The 18,000-nt window shown below is 36.1% G+C and overlaps 1 protein-coding gene across 1 annotated transcript in view; it reads right to left on the bottom strand.

Moving 5' to 3' along the window:
- The window catches only part of ENPP1 (ectonucleotide pyrophosphatase/phosphodiesterase 1), a gene marked incomplete at its 5' end in the record, with an annotated part of 71,093 nt that overhangs the window by 21,958 nt on the left and 31,135 nt on the right, over positions 1–18,000 (bottom strand). The window contains 10 exons of the mRNA XM_010839689.1: positions 690–762; positions 1,067–1,132; positions 3,648–3,757; positions 6,168–6,287; positions 7,143–7,222; positions 9,086–9,183; positions 10,185–10,245; positions 11,126–11,251; positions 12,330–12,446; positions 15,089–15,161. Of these exons, the coding sequence (XP_010837991.1) occupies positions 690–762; positions 1,067–1,132; positions 3,648–3,757; positions 6,168–6,287; positions 7,143–7,222; positions 9,086–9,183; positions 10,185–10,245; positions 11,126–11,251; positions 12,330–12,446; positions 15,089–15,161 (924 nt within the window). The remainder of the gene's footprint in view (positions 1–689; positions 763–1,066; positions 1,133–3,647; positions 3,758–6,167; positions 6,288–7,142; positions 7,223–9,085; positions 9,184–10,184; positions 10,246–11,125; positions 11,252–12,329; positions 12,447–15,088; positions 15,162–18,000) is intronic.

The following is an 18,000-nucleotide window of genomic DNA, read 5'->3' as shown; positions in this document are numbered from 1 at the left end:
GAACCAGTCTGTTGTTCCATGTCCAGTTCTAACTGTTGCTTCCTGACCTGCATACAGGTTTCTCAAGAGGGAAATCTTTAGTGAACAGAAAAGTAACACTGGTCTTAAAATTTATATGATCTGATCCTTTACAAAATGATCCTTAGAGTTACTTGTAGCCAAACTTACCTAGAGATGGATCTTGATAGTGAAAGAATAAAACTTATATTAGCATCTGGCCAATTGTTTAGACTAACATAAGAGGTACGGGAAACTTCCCTCAGTCTAGTGATGGCAGGACCGCACTGTCAGCCATGCATCTCCCACCTCTAAGAAAGAGCATCTCTGCTGAGCTGATGGACAAAATCAAAGCCAGGGCACACAGCATTGTTAACTACATTGAAGTCACTGGAGATAGGTTTTGCTGGAAAGAGTACAAAGGGTGGAGTGTGACAGGTCTCATTTGAAATTAAAAATGCAGAATTTAACTCATCATTTGTTCAATTCAGCACCATAGATAGTGTAAAATCAAACAATGCTCCCAGTTCCTTTTGATTAAAGTGCATCATTGTAGTTTAATAGAAATGTCCTTAATACTCTTTCCAGAAATCATGGATTCTTATAGAATAATCAAGAAATCTGCTTCAAAGCAAGGTTCAGTTAGATGCTACCAGGTTTAATGAAAAAACCACTGATAAAAATGTACTTACTTCACTGCTGACTGGTCCATAAGAGTGACCCGAAGAATCTGGTTCTTCTAAATACAGAGTGTAAAAGTGTGGTCTAAATCAAACAGTATCAAAATGTAATATTTTATGAACACATTGTAAAACAGAATAGAAAGAATAATTCAACAAATGATAGTGAATAAAAGTTATACAGCACTGGGGTAACATTTCTAAAAGTGCTGAGAAATAATTTACATGTTTAGAATTCTTCGAAACGCGGCTATAATAGTCACTAAAAAGTTCATTTGGATGTAAAACATCATAGCCAATAGCAAATTTTTCTATGTTCTATTTAAAATATTCAGACATTTTTATAAAACAAATGAGTATTTTATGGTAGAAATTAATCATCTACATACCTTTCATCTTTAGGAAGCTGTAGCCACTTAAGAATTGCTAAAATTCTTTCTTCAAATGGTACTGAACTAAAATGAAAGATAAAATGAAACAAATATGTGACGAGTGTTAGGGTTTAAAATATCAATGTGTGTCTTACTGAAAACTGCATTCAGAGAGATTAAAACAATTCAAGACATCAAATATGTTTGAAGTAATGTAAGAGTTTCATCTGAAAACTTAAAATTGTTTTCCCGACCTAGGAACAAATATTAAGTTTTTACACATATGAAAGTTGTTGTTGTTCATTATTATTCAGTTACCCAGTCATGTCTGACTCTGCAACACCACAGACTACAGCACACCAAGCCTCCCTGCCCCTCACCATCCCCCAAAGTTTGCCCAAGTTCATGTCCACTGCATCGGTGATGCCATCCAGCCACCTCATCCTCTGATGTCCTCTTCTCCTTCTGCCCTCAATCTTTCCCAGCATCAAGGACATCAGTGAGTCAGCTGTTTGCATCAGATGACCAAAATACTGGAGCTTCAGCTTCAGCATCAATCCTTCCAATGAGTATTCAGGATTGATTTCCCTTAAGATTTACTGGTTTGATCTCCTTGCTGTTAAGGGACTTTCAGGAGTCTTTTCCAGCACCACAGTTTGAAGGCATCAATTCTTTGGCATTCTGCCTTCTTTACGGTCTCATGACCACTGGGAAGACCACAGTCTTAACTATATTGGACCTTCTTTCGGCAGTGATGTCTCTGCTTTTCAACACACTGTCCAGGTTTGTCACAGCTTTCCTGCCAAGAAGCAATCATCTTCTGATTTCATGGCTGCAGTCACCATCTGCAGTGATTTTTAGAGCCCAAGAAGAGGAAATATATCACTATTTCCACTCCCTCTTCTATTTGCCATGAAGTAATGGGGCTAGATGCCATGATCTTAAGTCTTTTTTTTTTTTTTTTTAATATTTAGCTTTAAACTGGCTCTTTCACTTTTATCCTTCACCCTCATCAAGAGGCTCTTTAGTTCCTGTTCACTTTCTGCCACTGGAGTGGTATCATCTGCATATCTGATGTTGTTGTTTTTCCCGCATATCTTGATTCCAGCTTGTAACTTAACTAGCCCGGCATTACTCATGATATTCTCAGAGTATAGGTTAAACAAACAGAAAGTTTGTAAAAAACAAAAATGAAAGTTGTAGTTGGGTCTAAAAATTTGCTTCCCATTTTCTACCTGAGGATTTTATTCCTGTACCTCAGAATAGGAACTGCCATGTCATGAATAACCCAAGTGTCAATCAATATACTCTTTAAAGGGGACCTCTCTGGTGGCTCAGATGGTAAAGCGTCTGTGTACAATGCGGTAGACCCGGGCTCGATCCCTGGGTTGGGAAGATCCCCTGGAGAAGGAAATGGCACCCCACTCCAGTACTCTTGCCTGGAAAATCCCATGGACAGAGGAGCCTGGTAGGCCACAGTCCATGGGGTCGCAAAGAGTCGGACACGACTGAGTGACTTCACTTTCTTTTCATGAAGATGAACTCACTCATTGATGACTCTCAGTAAAATTGGGAAATGGATACTTGTTGGGCAGACAGTTCTCCAGGCAACAGTTTTTGGGTAGAATTAATGACATCTTCTCTGGGCACAGAATTTTGTTTATAGGTCTCCATCAAAGTGCTTGCCCAACCCCAAGTACACTAGGTTGTTCCTTGAGAAGGTTTCTATCAGAACTTGAGAGGCCAGAGAACATGTACCACTAGTCTACACAATTCTCCAGGTCTAAGACAGTGCCTGGTGCAGAGAATCTCAATTACCACCTATGGAATGAAATTAATGGCAAATAACAAGGTGCTCACATGAACCACAGAGAATCAACAGTAGCCTAAGGTTACAAAAGAAAATACGCATTTCTTGTTTGGAATTTATGAACTTTCCCTTTCGTCCCTCAAATACACTATCGTATTGGTTTTATGACATAAATTCCCCAAGTATAAGCCAAATTATTTTGCTAGTCTCACTAAAATAATCCGAAGGGAGTCTTCCAGGAAAAAAGTCGTGTGTTTTGTTTTGTTTTTCCCCACAATACCACACGGATTTTGAATATCACAGGGAGATTACTCTAATCAGTTCCACTATAGATGGAATGTTTAAAAAAGTAATTTGAAAATGCAAATCTAGAGGTGCCATTAATATCTTCTTTCAAATAGTATTTTTGGACACCAAAGGGTCACTCCTACCTATGTCCCTTTAATACTTTCAGCTCCTTCTCCTAGTTCTTTCTTCCTGGAGTGAAAATATTCAGGACCCCTACTTTCACCAGGACTTCAATTCTTATTCCTATCCAAAGATCTGAACACAAACTCCAACATGTTACCACCAGTGCTTTCTAGAAAAACTCCAGAAAAAAAAAAAAAACAAAACACCTCATCTAGTTTTACTATCTACCATCCATTTAAAACTCTTTGAAATAGAGTTCTTATTTTGATAGGTGTCATTTTTCAGATAACATATCATTCAAATGCTAGAACTCAGGCTGTGATAAGAAAATAAACTGTTCTGTGTTATAGGTCCTAGAAAAAGTACAGTTATACATACCCATTATAGATTTTATAGATGTCCGGGAAAATTCCATTGATTTTCACATCTGATCCTGGCCAAAAAAATGTGCCTGTCTTCAGGCCTTGATATTTAGCTGTCAGCCAAATCTGGAGAAGACAGAGAAGGAAAATTAGGAAACTATGTAAGCACTGATTTCTTAGGAAACTGTGTTCACACAACTGCCAATGCTTTCATCTCAAATGCTAGAAAGTTTTGATGTCAATAAGCTCCAGCAGTTAAGACTACAAAACAACCATGAAATGTGACTTTGAACAGCAGCAAAAAGAAATTAAATAATCAGAAATTAAATTAACTTAAAGAATATAAACAATTGGTAACTCCTGCAACTTTTATAGACTTGCTTCTACTTAATAAGCTTCTGTTAAAAGAAAAAAAAATCACAAGAAAAGAAAAATTCACAAATATACATATCTTTAACTTATTGACATATTTTGCTTATGTAACTTAATATTTATTGAGCACTTATTATTGCCAGTTACAGTTCTAAATGGTACTCGTATAAGCAACTTAGATTATTAATAATCATCACAATAATTCTATGAGGTAGTTAACAGAATTATATACAGTACAGAAAACTGAGGCACAGAAAGATTACTTTGCCCAAAATTCATGATTTTAAATGTCAGAGCTAAAAATCTGAAATTATAACTTGCAAATTAACATCATTCTCTTTTCCTCCTAAAAGAGATATCAGATCAGATCAGATCAGTTGCTCAGTCGTGTCTGAATCTTTGTGACCCCATGAATCGCAGCATGCCAGGCCTCCCTGTCCATCACCAGCTCCCGGAGTTCACTCAGACTCACGTCTATCGAGTCAGTGATGCCATCCAGCCATCTCATCCTCTGTCATCCCCTTCTCCTCCTGCCCCCAATCCCTCCCAGCATCAGAGTCTTTTCCAATGAGTCAATTCTTCGCATGAGGTGGCCAAAGTACTGGAGTTTCAGCTTTAACATCATACCTTCCAAAGAAATCCCAGGGCTGATCTCCTTCAGAATGGACTGGTTGGATCTCCTTGCAGTCCAAGGGACTCTCAAGAGTCTTCTCCAACACCACAGTTCAAAAGCATCAATTCTTCGGCGCTCAGCCTTCTTCATAGTCCAACTCTCACATTCACACATGACCACAGGAAAAACCATAGCCTTGACTAGACGGACCTTTGTTGGCAAAGTAACGTCTCTGCTTTTGAATATGCTGTCTAGGTTGGTCATAACTTTCCTTCCAAGGAGTAAGCGTCTTTTAATTTCATGGCTGCAGTCACCATCTGCACTGATTTTGGAGCCCAGAAAAATAAAGTCTGACACTGTTTCCACTGTTTCCCCATCTATTTCCCATGAAGTGATGGGACCAGATGCCATGATCTTCGTTTTCTGAATGTTGAGCTTTAGGCCAACTTTTTCACTCTCCACTTTCACCTTCATCAAGAGGCTTTTGAATTCCTCTTCACCTTCTGCCATAAGGGTGGTGTCATCTGCATATCTGAGGTTATTGATATTTCTCCCGGCAATCTTGATTCCAGCGTGTGTTTCTTTCAGCCCAGCGTTTCTCATGATGTACTCTGCATAGAAGTTAAATAAACAGGGTGACAATATACAGCCTTGACGAACTCCTTTTTCTATTTGGAACCAGTCTGTTGTTCCATGTCCAGTTCTAACTGTTGCTTCCTGACCTGCATACAAATTTCTCAAGAGGCAGATCAGGTGTTCTGGTATTCCCATCTCTTGAAGAATTTTCCACAGTTTATTGTGATCCACACAGTCCAAGGCTTTGGCATAGTCAATAAAGCAGAAATAGATGTTCTTCTGGAACTCTCTTGCTTTTTCCATGATCCAGCAGATGTTGGCAATTTGATCTCTTGTTCCTCTGCCTTTTCTAAAACCAGCTTGAACATCAGGAAGTTCACGGTTCACATATTGCTGAAGCCTGGCTTGGAGAATTTTGAGCATTACTTTACTAGCGTATGAGATGAGTGCAATTGTGCGGTAGTTTGAGCACTCTTTGGCATTGCCTTTCTTTGGGATTGGAATGAAAACTGACCTTTTCGAGATATCAAGACTATTCAAATAAACCTTTTAGAATTGTTGCGGCTATTTTTAAAAATTAAAAAGGAGAACACATCTAAATCACAATCAGGGAGAATCTTCTAAGTCAGCAAATGCAGACAGTCATAGTTTACTCCTGAAGAAACAATTAGCTTTGTGTAGATCAAAATATTACCCCCAGATTACTGCTCTTTGCTACTAGGACAAAAAGGTATCATTAAGCAGAAAATAAAACTGGCTCAGAATAACCTGAACCCTATTCTGGAATAAAATATACAAAGATATAAACTATATTTAGAGTTATCTGCATTTACCTTTATTTGCATAAGGATTACACAAACACAGTAGAGTAAATAGGTTCTTAAAAACTCCAGGGGATCTGTCATTTTACTCTGATAGAAACAGATGAGAATAATAAAAAATAATTTTAATAGCTAAATTAAATAAACAACTCACTGGTTCTCCTTTGTACCACTCTGGGTTAAATTTCTCTTTGTTTTTAAGTGCAAAGTTAGCGTTCATTTGGGGATCATATATATTATTGTCAATGATGCCATGGGATTCCGGATAAAGTCCCTAAAATATATAAAATACAGGTTTTATGCAAGTTGTGAGTTTTTAATGTTAAGGTTACAGAACAAAATCATCAGAGAGAAATACACAACTGAAGCTACAAGGAACTTAACCTAGCTTAAGAAGAGAAGAACAAAACACTGCATGTGATCAAAATACAACCAACTGCTTAAGGTTTTATGTAGTACTTGTGTTTTAATTTATGTAATAGGAGAAAATACATTAGGAATGGTAGCAGCCTCTTAATTTTGAAAAAAGTACTGAGATGTCCTTTTGGATTGCTCAGTGAAAAATTTCTGCATAACAGAATCCTTTTTGATTGGGTTCAAGAATAGCTTGTACCAATATAAGTCAAAGTATTAATTCTGTGGCCTTGAGGCCTAAGGAATTCTACATTTTTTTTTTCTGGATCCAAATTAAATCTGAAAGTGAAGCAAAAAGAGAGGTGTAATCACATCTAGAGTCAGGTAAAGTGGTTTGCTTAGACTCAAACATTGAAATGATTGGAAAGACGGCTGAGGACCTGTGAGTGCAATCTGGGGCTCAAATATAGTAAGCTAAAAACTAATCAGAAAGAACAGAACCTAATAATCTTAAAGGGAATTAAGAAATCATTTCTTGGAGTCTTCAATCACCTCTTTTCACGTATGGGAAATGGAGACCCAGAAGGTAAGGTGACTTTCCAAGGTCACAACGTGTTAGTAGAAGAATAAGAACCAGAACCTCAGTTTTCCTGCTTAACTACACAATGAAAAAGAAGTTATTTTTTTCTGATCTGAAATCTGATTATTCTCTTGAAAAATGTTATATTTACATCTCACTTTTGTGAACATATAAAAATTGAAATGCAGAGCTTACTGTGACAATGCTGTAGTGATTGGGGAAAGTTTTTGTTGGATATACTGGTCTCATGTTTTTAGTATATGTCCCACAGGTTTCTACAAGGGGAAAAAAAGATTGTTATTAAATACAACTGACAATCTGTTTCCTTCATTTAGCGTTGGTACCACAGACTTCTGAGTAGTACTAAAACATGAATCCAGAAGGGATTTACAACCATATAAAAATTCAGGGTGAATTACAAAGCAACATTGTAGATTCAAACTCAATGCTGAGAGCTAGTTTTTCTTCTTAGTTAAAAAAAATTAAAATAATTAATCCAATGGAATATTTACCCCATACTTACTAATAACAATACTAATAATATTATGGTCCAGATGGACCATAATGATGCTTGCTAGATCTTTGCTATTACTTGGTGGTAACATATCTAAATACAAGATGTAGTTTTTAAAAAAACAAACAGCCAAAACAAAACTACAAACATCCACAGTAGCTAACTCAGCAAAATGAAAACAAGAATGAAGCAGTAGCTAGGAGGACAGTGTCCCACCCCAAAGTCCAAACCAGTTAACTCTAGACAAATTCAACACTGCTTTAATGATTAAAGGTATCTTCTGGCTTCAAGTATTAATACAAGAAGGACAGAGTCAAACTGTTCCTGATTTAGCCCTAGTGTCACATCCTTCGTCTGCCTCTACGGCGGAAGGAACATATAACTAATGATTCTAGCATTTCAATACCTCATACCTGAAAGTGTTCCTCAGGCTGGTACATGTCTCTCTATCTCACTGCATTCCAAACAGTTCAGAATTACAGGCTACACTTCCTAATTACCCAAAGCAAGGACTTAAGTTAACTATGCATTGAGTTCCTTTCAACTTCACATATAGGTACCTAAGGCTCCTTAATTCTGAACTCAGGATATTGTATTTGATGCTATGGAAACCAACTTTCCTCCTGATGATAACAAAGGGCCAGACGCAAGCTTCAAAGCCCGTGAGCCTAGCTGATAAAACAGAGTCTTTCTTGTCCATGTAAGCTCTTTCCTAAAGACTTTTATGTCAAATGATTATTTATAAAAACTTTCTTCCCAGTAGAAATTAAAAATTGAAATTTTTAGAAGTTCTCCAAATATCAGTTTCTTACAAAAGAAGTACAATAAATGTACCTATGTGATTATGGAGAGTGATTTTGACATTCAAATATTCAAGTCCAGTAAATAATGTCCCAGAACTCCAGAAGAACACTAAAATAGTGAATTTACTTATCTCCATTTCAGTCCAGTATTACACTGTGGCTATTTAAATACTGATCACTGATAACAAGCAATGTTCTTCAGCTTTTATACCCATATTTAATTTTTTATTTTTTCAATAACAACGATACGAGTGATAACCATATTACTGGTGATTAATGTGATTTAAAACTTTTGCATTCGTACTAAGAGAAGACTATTCTACTACTGCATTACTAACTTATATAATAATCATTTAATTAAGGCTTTAATTGAGATAAAGAAATTGGAAGGATGCCTCATGATACTAAAGGATAAATAACAAGTAAATATTCTATGTCTGCACTACCAGATTCATATAAGAAATACCTTCAGTCTTTGAAATTCTACTTTAAGATGTAGTCATATTAGATAAATAAATATATAAATAGTTTGTCCACAAAATGAATCCAAAAGTCTAAGAAAAAAAAAAGTATGCCTTATCCTTAACATCTGTAACCAAGGGATAAAAATCCTAAGATAATCATTATTATCTTAGAGTTGTTTAAAAGGCAGTTTTAGAACAATTATAATATTAAAGACTAGGTCCTTATCACTAGGGTTTAACTCTTTTACAACAGAGAAGTTTGGTAAAACAGATTCTGCTGTATTTTTCAAAAAAGAGACTGCCTCCTCAGTCTACTGACACTGTGACACTCCAATAGTATACTCTGAAGTTACTCACTCAGCTTGCTAATAACAGGAAGAAGTCCACCCCAAGTGTGCAAATATTCTGCCCTGAAACCATCCAAAGAAAATAAGAGGGTAGGAGGTGTTTCAAACCTGGGTAATGAGAAAGAAAGAAAAAAAATGTGTAAAGAAGAAAGAAGACACAGATCCAGTGAACATTTTCCACTGAGATAGGGATGTAATCTAAGGTAAACTAACAAGCTCAACAAGCATCTTTATAAAGAATATTTTAGAAGTGTCTATATTCATATTATGATTTTGTATTTCATCATGTACATTATCAAATAGTCCTGATTGAGCACTCACACCATTGTGAGGTACCATACAGAATCATTTATGGTCCCTGCTAGTCCAAAAGCTAGATGAAATGCAACCAAAATGCAATATTTCTCCAATTTGCAAGAGAATAAATATTAACAAACAGCATATTCTAAATTGTGTTCGTTTCTATCAGGACAGCTTTATAATGTTTAACAGTTTGGAAAAATCATTATTTTAAACATATATTTCTGAAGATTAATAATTCAAATTATATGTCTCAAGTGGAACAAAGATAAACATGTCTAACTGTCATCAAATTTCCACTTTTCGAATTCTACACAAACCATTCCTGATGACCTTAGAAACATAAGGTATTGTATAAAACACTTTAGACAAAAAATATAAAATACAAATTATAAAAACTATGTAACATCTTCTCATAGACATGTTATCCTGAAAATATATAAGTTAATCAAAAATTTTTTTTAAAAAGTTGTAATTTGTTATAAGTTCAACTTGAAAAACTTCAAATGAAAGTAAAGATCCTTTTTTCCTAAGAAGGAAAACAAATTCTTCCACTCAACACTCATGAACATTAAATATTCATAACCTCTCTCTTTTTTTTTTTTTCCAGTTTCTAGACCAGGAGTGGGAAGTGGGGGGTGAGGGTCATGTCATAATCACTTCTATACCACCAATGCCAAAAGAAGGCCTAACTAAAAATAATATTGAACCAATGAATAATTATTATTATTTTTATTTTTTCAATTTGGAAAGAGAAAGAATGATACTTCTATAAAAGAAAACATGAGTATCTCAGAGTATAATCTTACCCTGCTGGACACTGTGGTTCATCAATGCTGTCACATTCTTCTTCAGCCCAACTTTTCTCCCCTAAAATATTTTCAAGAAGTACAGTGAGTTGAACACATTCAACAGAAACAATGGTCGTGATGTTTGTGAGACACATTAGGACACGTTCCCCCCAAAAAACAAAAAAGTTAACAGATACATAGATCATGTTGGGTGTGATTCTCAGGGAATAGAACAAATAGAAGTTATTCTATTTCAAAATAAGAGTTAGTTGATATCAGGAATTAAAGAATGAGTTTATAATTGCAAGACTAAAACACATTGCTGTATTTGTGAGAACTTGAAGGCACATTTTCCATTTTCAAATTGTCATTAATAATATTTTCAACCAAAATTTATAACCCTACTTCTATCCACTGACAGAATCTTCTGCCTTAGTTCCTCTCATACAGTCAAGTTCTGTCAAAGAATTTCAAGGAACCCTGCAACACCTAGGCAAGACATCATAGTAACACCAGCTTACACAGAATCTTAGGCACTAACTTCTCTCAACATCAGGCAGACACTGTCCTCGTTTACTATGAAAGAACCTGCTACATAGTCAGCCAAGACAGTGAAGTGATTGTTCCACAAATACAGCATTAAATATGCAGCTAATATCAAAATAACATGAGGGTGTAGTAGCAGCAGAGTGTATGACTATGGATAAAAAAGACTAGCCGTGTGTAGACAATCATGATTATTAGGCTGGGTGATACAAGCTTTATTACATAGTCTCTCTATTCAGGTATATATGTTTGAAACTTTCTCCAATAAAATGCTTTTAAAATATTTTTTCAGCCAATATGGTTTGTCAATAACTATGACTTCTACTGTAAAAAGTACACCCATGCTAACCCCCTCTGAGACCTAGGAAGATGTCAGCCTGTGTCTGAACCTGGTGACGGCACAACCTCCTGACCTCGGCACACGGATCCGTGGTTGATACAACAGTCTCCCTTGTCCTTGCAGTCATCTGAACAGGAGCAAAGGCTTCGGGACAACCTTTTCTCACCACACCTGAATTTGGTGCAAGTCCATATCCGTTCTAGAAACAAATGTCAACATAACACGTTTTATGGTCCAAATTCAACATGTCCAAAATGAACACAGAATTGTCTTCTAGAATGTGATCTATGAGAGATGATGGACCATTTCTTAACCCTCAGTGACTCACAGAACTTTCCACCACAGTGGTCAATGTGAACTAACAGAAAATATGCAGGCAACAATTATTATTTCACTAAAAATCCAGAATCTCAGCATTTTAAAATGTAAATGCTGAATGAGAAGCAAGTCCAAAAGAGAAGGACTATATGTATTAATATACGTATGGCTGATCATTTTGCTGTAAGGTAGAAACTAACAAAACATTGTAAAGCAATTATACTCCAATAAAAATTAATTCAGAAAATAAAAAATAAAATGTAAACAGACATAACTTTTATTATACAACTCCCATGTCAATCTTGGCTTATTCCACCAGTCATTGCCAGAGTTCTCCAAATTTATCTAAACCTGGTTCACTCTCATTTAAATGTTATTATTGCATGGGCTTCCCTGGTGGTTCAGAAGGTAAAGAATCTGCCTGCAATGCAGGAAACCTGGGTTCAATCGCTGGGTCAGGAAGATCCCCTGAAGAAGGGAATGGCAACCCACTCCAGTATTCTTGCCTGGAAAATTCCATGGACTGAGAAGCCTGGCAGGTTAAAGTCCAAAGAGTTGGATATGACTGAGTGACAAACACTTTCACTTTCATAGGTAAAGAAGATCAAATCAAACTTTTCACAGTCTGATAGTTTTATTTTAAAGTTTAAGTGGACATCTTAAGAACTCTCTCTTTAATAAGCCCATAACAGAAAGAGTCGTGTATTTTTAATCAGCCTTTTGAACTTAGGTGAAATGCAAATTAGACTATATAGGTTGTCAGCAAACATTGAAATCCAGCATGGTGCTGCCATCCATAAAATTTTTAACAAAGGCAAGGTATGTAAATTTTGTTTGTGTCAGGAAATATAAAGGACAAATTTTTTAAAATCTCAAGTGGGTTAGGTAAATCACATACCTAAAACATGCAGAACTTTCCTTTGCTCTTTTACCCCATCTTTTTACCTGCAGATTTTTACCTGGTTCTATACACGTTTCCTGGTAATCTAGACAGCAATTTCCAAGGTCAACACAAGCAGCATCACAGCGGCAGTTTCCAAATGTTCTCTCAAAACAGCGACCCTTGCAACTTTTAACTGAAAATATCGAATGAGTTAGATGTTTCTAATCATTATATAATTACAAAGCAAATATCAACTAATATATCCTAAGTTCGGTATTGAGTAGGTTTAAATATTATTTTAGAAAATACAGATGGGATGGGCAAAAAGTTAACCAAGAATCTTTTCTCAAATACCTATAGAAAGTGATGCAAACAGAAGGCAGTAACCTTACGTATCGAGTTTGCAATTTTATCTCTTGCCATAGAAACAAAAGATAATTTTTTTCTTTTATATAGTATAAATCCTACAGGGGCTAATGAAACTTAAAATTACATATAGAATATTAAATAAAGGAAAAATAAGAAGAGCTTGTTCTGAATATTTTATGTGGGGTTCTCTAAAAACTGATAATCTCTGAAAACTTCGTGATGGAAAAGAATACCTGACTTAGGTCACCCTCAGTCTGGTGTAAAGAAGTAACGTGTTTGTGCAGAACATGTTCTGCAAGACTCATTTCCCACCACACTGGATTTGTCCAGTGCACCTTCAGATCCAGCCTGGCTCCCTCTGAGAAGCTTTCCCAAACTCCCCAGTCTAGATGCTTTTTCCATTTTTTTAAAGTTTATATGAAACCTTATCCTCCCTTTCAGTCACTTAATTTCATTTGTAACTAGATCATTTGGTTAATAACCCAGTCTCAACCTGGACCACAAACTTCTTAGGAACAAAGACCACACCTGGATGCTGCCCGGCACACTGTACCCCAGGTATCCAGCAAGAGCCTTGACTACAGTTGGTACTAATAAGTTTTAGTTAAATGGACAAATGTCAGACGTGGAAGGAAAACACTTTGCACTAAAAACAACTTTACAAGACAAGGAGAACGAATGTATGGACACCAAGAGGGGGAGGAGGGCTGAGATGAATTGGGAGATTGGGACTGACATACACTATTAACTATGAATAAAATAGATAACTAATGAGAACCCACTGTATAGCTCAGGCAACTCTACTGAGTCTGTGGTGACCTAAATGGAACGGAAATCCAAAAAAGAGGGGGCATATGTATAGCTGACTTACTTTGCTGTACAGTAGAAACAAACACAACACTGCAAAGCAACTATACTCCAATAAAAATTAATTTTAAAAATTTACACTGTAACTCTTTACTAGCTATCAAGAATCATCTAGATTTAATAAAAAATAAATCAGGATGGTAAGAAAAACAATCCACTTGTAGAATAATGGAAGTCCAAAAGAAAAAAAAAAAAAGGACTAATCCTTGCTCTTGGTTGTAATGCTCCTCTGACCCAAGAAGACACCGTCACAGAATTTAACTCATTTGATACCAGGAAATGAAGCAATTTTAAAAACATGAAATGACAATAATAATTTCTAGGGTCAAAAACACGAACTTTCCTGATCCCAGGAGGGAAAACTATTATAATAATAGCTATTACTTACAGATCATTAGTATGCTTCCATTAACTTAAAAAAGAAAATGTATTTCACCTTGAGTTTAGATTAAAATTGCTGTTTTCAATCACTCAGTTTTATTTTTATGTGCCAAACTAAACTCAAAGTGAATGAATTACTGCTTAAAGGCTACATAGGTGAACACTACAATATGTAGCTTCTTAATTTTACTAAATGCTGATATGCTTGCTCTGAATTGTTGCTGACTAAATATATAAAATTACTACATTTCATTCATTTTAAAAATAAATGACAGCTTAACAATCACTAAATTTTTTCAAAAAATGACTAATAGTATAATTATGGAATAACTGAATAGAAGGATTTGTTCAGTTTTCAAAACTGAATTCCTTAGGAATTCATCAGTGATTTAAAAGGAAGACCATCAATGATTTAAAAGGACCAAAAATAAAAAACTACTTCAAATCCAAAATATGACTGCTACAATGTATTATGATTCAAAGTTTTATTATTTATAGTGATCTTTCCATGCTGGCGAGATTTCTGAACTTCATAAAATGAAAAATGTAAGTAACAGCTTAAAAATATCACTATTGTTTTGAAATGACTGCACTTCTAAAAGACTTACAAGCATGTAAGGATGTTTCCAGCTGCCCAGGCATGCTGTTTACCTAGTAACCTCAGGACTGCTCCAGCACCTAATGCCTTAGGGACAAAAAGTAGGAGTCCCTGGAGGAAGTCAGGGAGAGAGGCTCACAGAGCCCAGCACAAGAACCTGTCATCCATGTCTTCTTGTTTGTATCTTTGTTCTTTTTTGTTGTTTTGAGGTTTTTTACCTTTTTTTTTTTTTTTTGGTCATAGCCCCTCTCTGTTGTTTTGGGATGAAGTTTTGCAAGTAGATAGTATACAGCTAAAATAATAAAAGATCTTCAAGATAAATGTTCCAACTGGCATCAAATTTGCAATATCTATGGAGCACTCACCTCTAGAGGTAGAAATGGCAACCCACTCCAGTATTCTTGCCAGGAAAATCCCATGGACAGAGGAGCCTGGTGGGCTACAGTCCATGGGATCGCCAAAAGGTTGGACACAACTGAGCATGCACACATATGCATGGAGTACTCAAGGGATGAGGACGTAACTATTGTCTCAATCACATTCTCAAGAAGGCCATTACCCACACCTGCGCGGGGCACATACATCACACCCATGCACACATGAATTAGTATACTACTTACTTTCTTTGGCACAGCTTGGTTTCAACCCAAATATACAACCAAGGATTGTTGTTAACACACAGACTGACAATACCTGTCAGGAGAAAAAAGAAAATGATGTAGTTTCAAAGCCCTTTTATTTCTTCAAATGTTTCATTTCTTTAAATGCTTCCAAACATGTCGATGCTGCTCTGTTTCCTGATCTGGGTGTTGGTCACACGACGTGTACGCTTTGTAAAAACTGAAACTGCACATTTATGCTTCATGTACTTTTCTGTATGTATGTTCTACTTCAAACAAAAGATTACTTAAAGATTAGCAAACAAATCAATGACCTCTTAGGTTAATGTAGTCAGAAATTTCCCAGTTGATGCAAGTGAATTCAATCCAAAAACTTATAATTAAAGAAGAGGAAAGGAAAACCTAAAAAGAGATTCAATTTTCTACTTTTTAATCCATAAAAGGTAATATGATAATATCAGATGCCTCTTTTAACAGTTTTGTTACACAAACCTAAACAGTATCCTCATGTACACTGTGACAGCTTGTAAGAATGAGCAACAGACAGGGTTGAAAGATTACATCCAAGACCCAAATGTTACCATAAACTATGTATAGATTTGGGGCAGGTGACTTTAACATTCCAGACACCAATTTATTCACTTATAAAATTAAAGGGCTGGACTCCCTGGATCCCTAAAAATCTTTCCAGTTCTAATATTTTGCTACCTTCTCATTCTCCAATACTCTGGACTTTAACATTTTAATATAAGTGGTTACACCATATAACTCCCAAGAACAATGACAGAAGTTTGTGAGTTAGGAAAAAAAAAAAAGGAGCAGAAAAATCTACAAAATTGTCTTCAATATTTCTCAGTGGAATGGAGCTCCCGTGGCAGTTCTCTGGAATGTTACATTTCTGGACAATCCAACAAATTCTTCACTGAGCACCAACTATGTGTAAAGATTATGTTATGCACTGAAAAAAAGAGTAAGAGAGACCCCAGGGAGCTTCTGCTTTTTGGGAAAAAGCAAAGTCACAAATGGCTCATGTTTGGTTGCAGAATTCTATAGTGTTTAAAGAAGAAAGGCTAAGGTGTTTAGTGAGAAGGGGATCAGAAAAGGTTTCACCAAAGAAGCCTCTCAGCTGGGCTCTGCAAAGGGGAAATGATGGTGTGTTACTGCCAGGCAGAGCTGATGGAAGGTTAGAGAGGACAGAGTAGAGGAACCTAGTATAAAGCAAGGCCTTCAGGATGGAAGGTATATGGGAGGCAGCAGATGAATAATGAGTAGCCTCCTTTTGCAGGAACAAGAATATGAAAAGGGGAAGAGATGTAGTATGGAAAGGTGGTGTGGCATTTCCCAAAAACCAAAGTGAAGAGATAACAGAGCCAGGAGGAATGGGGGAATGGCACAGGGTGGATGGTGGGTAAAGGCTTTTATGTTTTCTGAACTCATCCCCTCAAATAAAATATACTGTGTATTGACCATATGCTGGTCTGTAGACTAAGTACTAGGTACTTAGAAAAAGGACACATGACCTCTGTCCTCAGGATGCCTACTGTCAAGGGCCTGCAGAACTAAAGAGAAATGGAGTGGCAATAAAACTAAGGAAGCAGGTCTAACTCATTTCAAAAGAAAATGAGGGTAAAGGAAAGAAGAGTAAAAGAATAGTAGGCCTAAAATGCAACAGGGTTTAGGTCAGTTTCCTTTTTGGGAAATCAAAAACCTAAATGTATATATGTCCATTAAAAGAAATAGCCATCAGAAGAAGAGCTTGAACAAACAAGAATAGCAAACAGAACAAGGTATCAATAGAGAATACTAATAAGTGTTCTTAAGCCTTGATGTTATAAAGCGACACAAGCTTATGGAGGGATGATTCTAAAGGATCTATCAAAAACAACAAAAACTCTCTTATTGTCAACATTAAATATATAGGGGAATGAAAAAATAGTCAAACTAATCTACATTTAGCATCCTGTAATAAAATCCCATGGACAGAAGAGCCTGAAGGGCTATAGTTCACGGGGTTACAGAAGAGTCAGACATAACTTGGCAACTAAACAATGACAACAACTTAAACCATGAGAATTGAAGTTTTATTTCTTTGTAATAAACCTATCAAGAATAGTGTGAACAATGCCGTATCTACATTTTATCTTAAAAACCATGAAGCTTGGAGACATAAGAAAAGTTTTTGGAATGTTTTGCCTCTATGCTAGAAGAATATTTATTTGGAGTTTCCTGCTTGTTTAGAGGATCTGAATTATTTCTTAGATATTTATTGAACCAAAATAGGTACAAAGAAATCACTCCATCTTTTTTTTGTTCTCACCAATTCCCTCAAATACAGTGGTATTAACATAATGCATATTATTCTCTTTATCAAGTGCTCATCTAAATATGTGGCTACTGTGTGAAATCCTTTTGCTAAAGGCTAGAGATGCAAATGAAAGCAATTCCTATCCTGCCAGAGAAACAAAGCATGTGGACATTAAAATGAAAGATTACAATAGAATTGGACAAGAGCTACAGTAGAAATATGTAAAAAAAAGAAAGCTGTGGTCCATATACACAATGGAGCATTACTCAGCCATTAAAAAGAATACATTTGAATCAGTTCTAATGAGGTGGATGAAACTGGAGCCTATTATACAGAGTGAAGTAAGCCAGAAAGAAAAACACCAATACAGTATACTAACGCATATATATGGAATTTAGAAAGATGGTAACGATAACCCTGTAAGCGAGACAGCAAAAGAGACACAGATGTTTAGAACAGTCTTTTGGACTCTGTGGGAGAGGAAGAGGGGGATGATTTTGGAGAATGGCATTGAAACATGTATAATATCACATATGAAATGAAGCACCAGTCCAGGTTCGATGCAGAATACAGGCTGCTTGGGGCTGGTGCACTGGGACGACCCTGT

This window comes from Bison bison, unplaced genomic scaffold, assembly GCF_000754665.1.
Source record: "Bison bison bison isolate TAMUID 2011002044 unplaced genomic scaffold, Bison_UMD1.0 scf7180017864132, whole genome shotgun sequence".
Classification (NCBI taxonomy): Eukaryota; Metazoa; Chordata; class Mammalia; order Artiodactyla; family Bovidae; genus Bison; species Bison bison.
The sequence above is the reverse complement of the archived record's forward strand: the minus strand, read 5'-3'. Positions and strand labels throughout refer to the sequence as shown.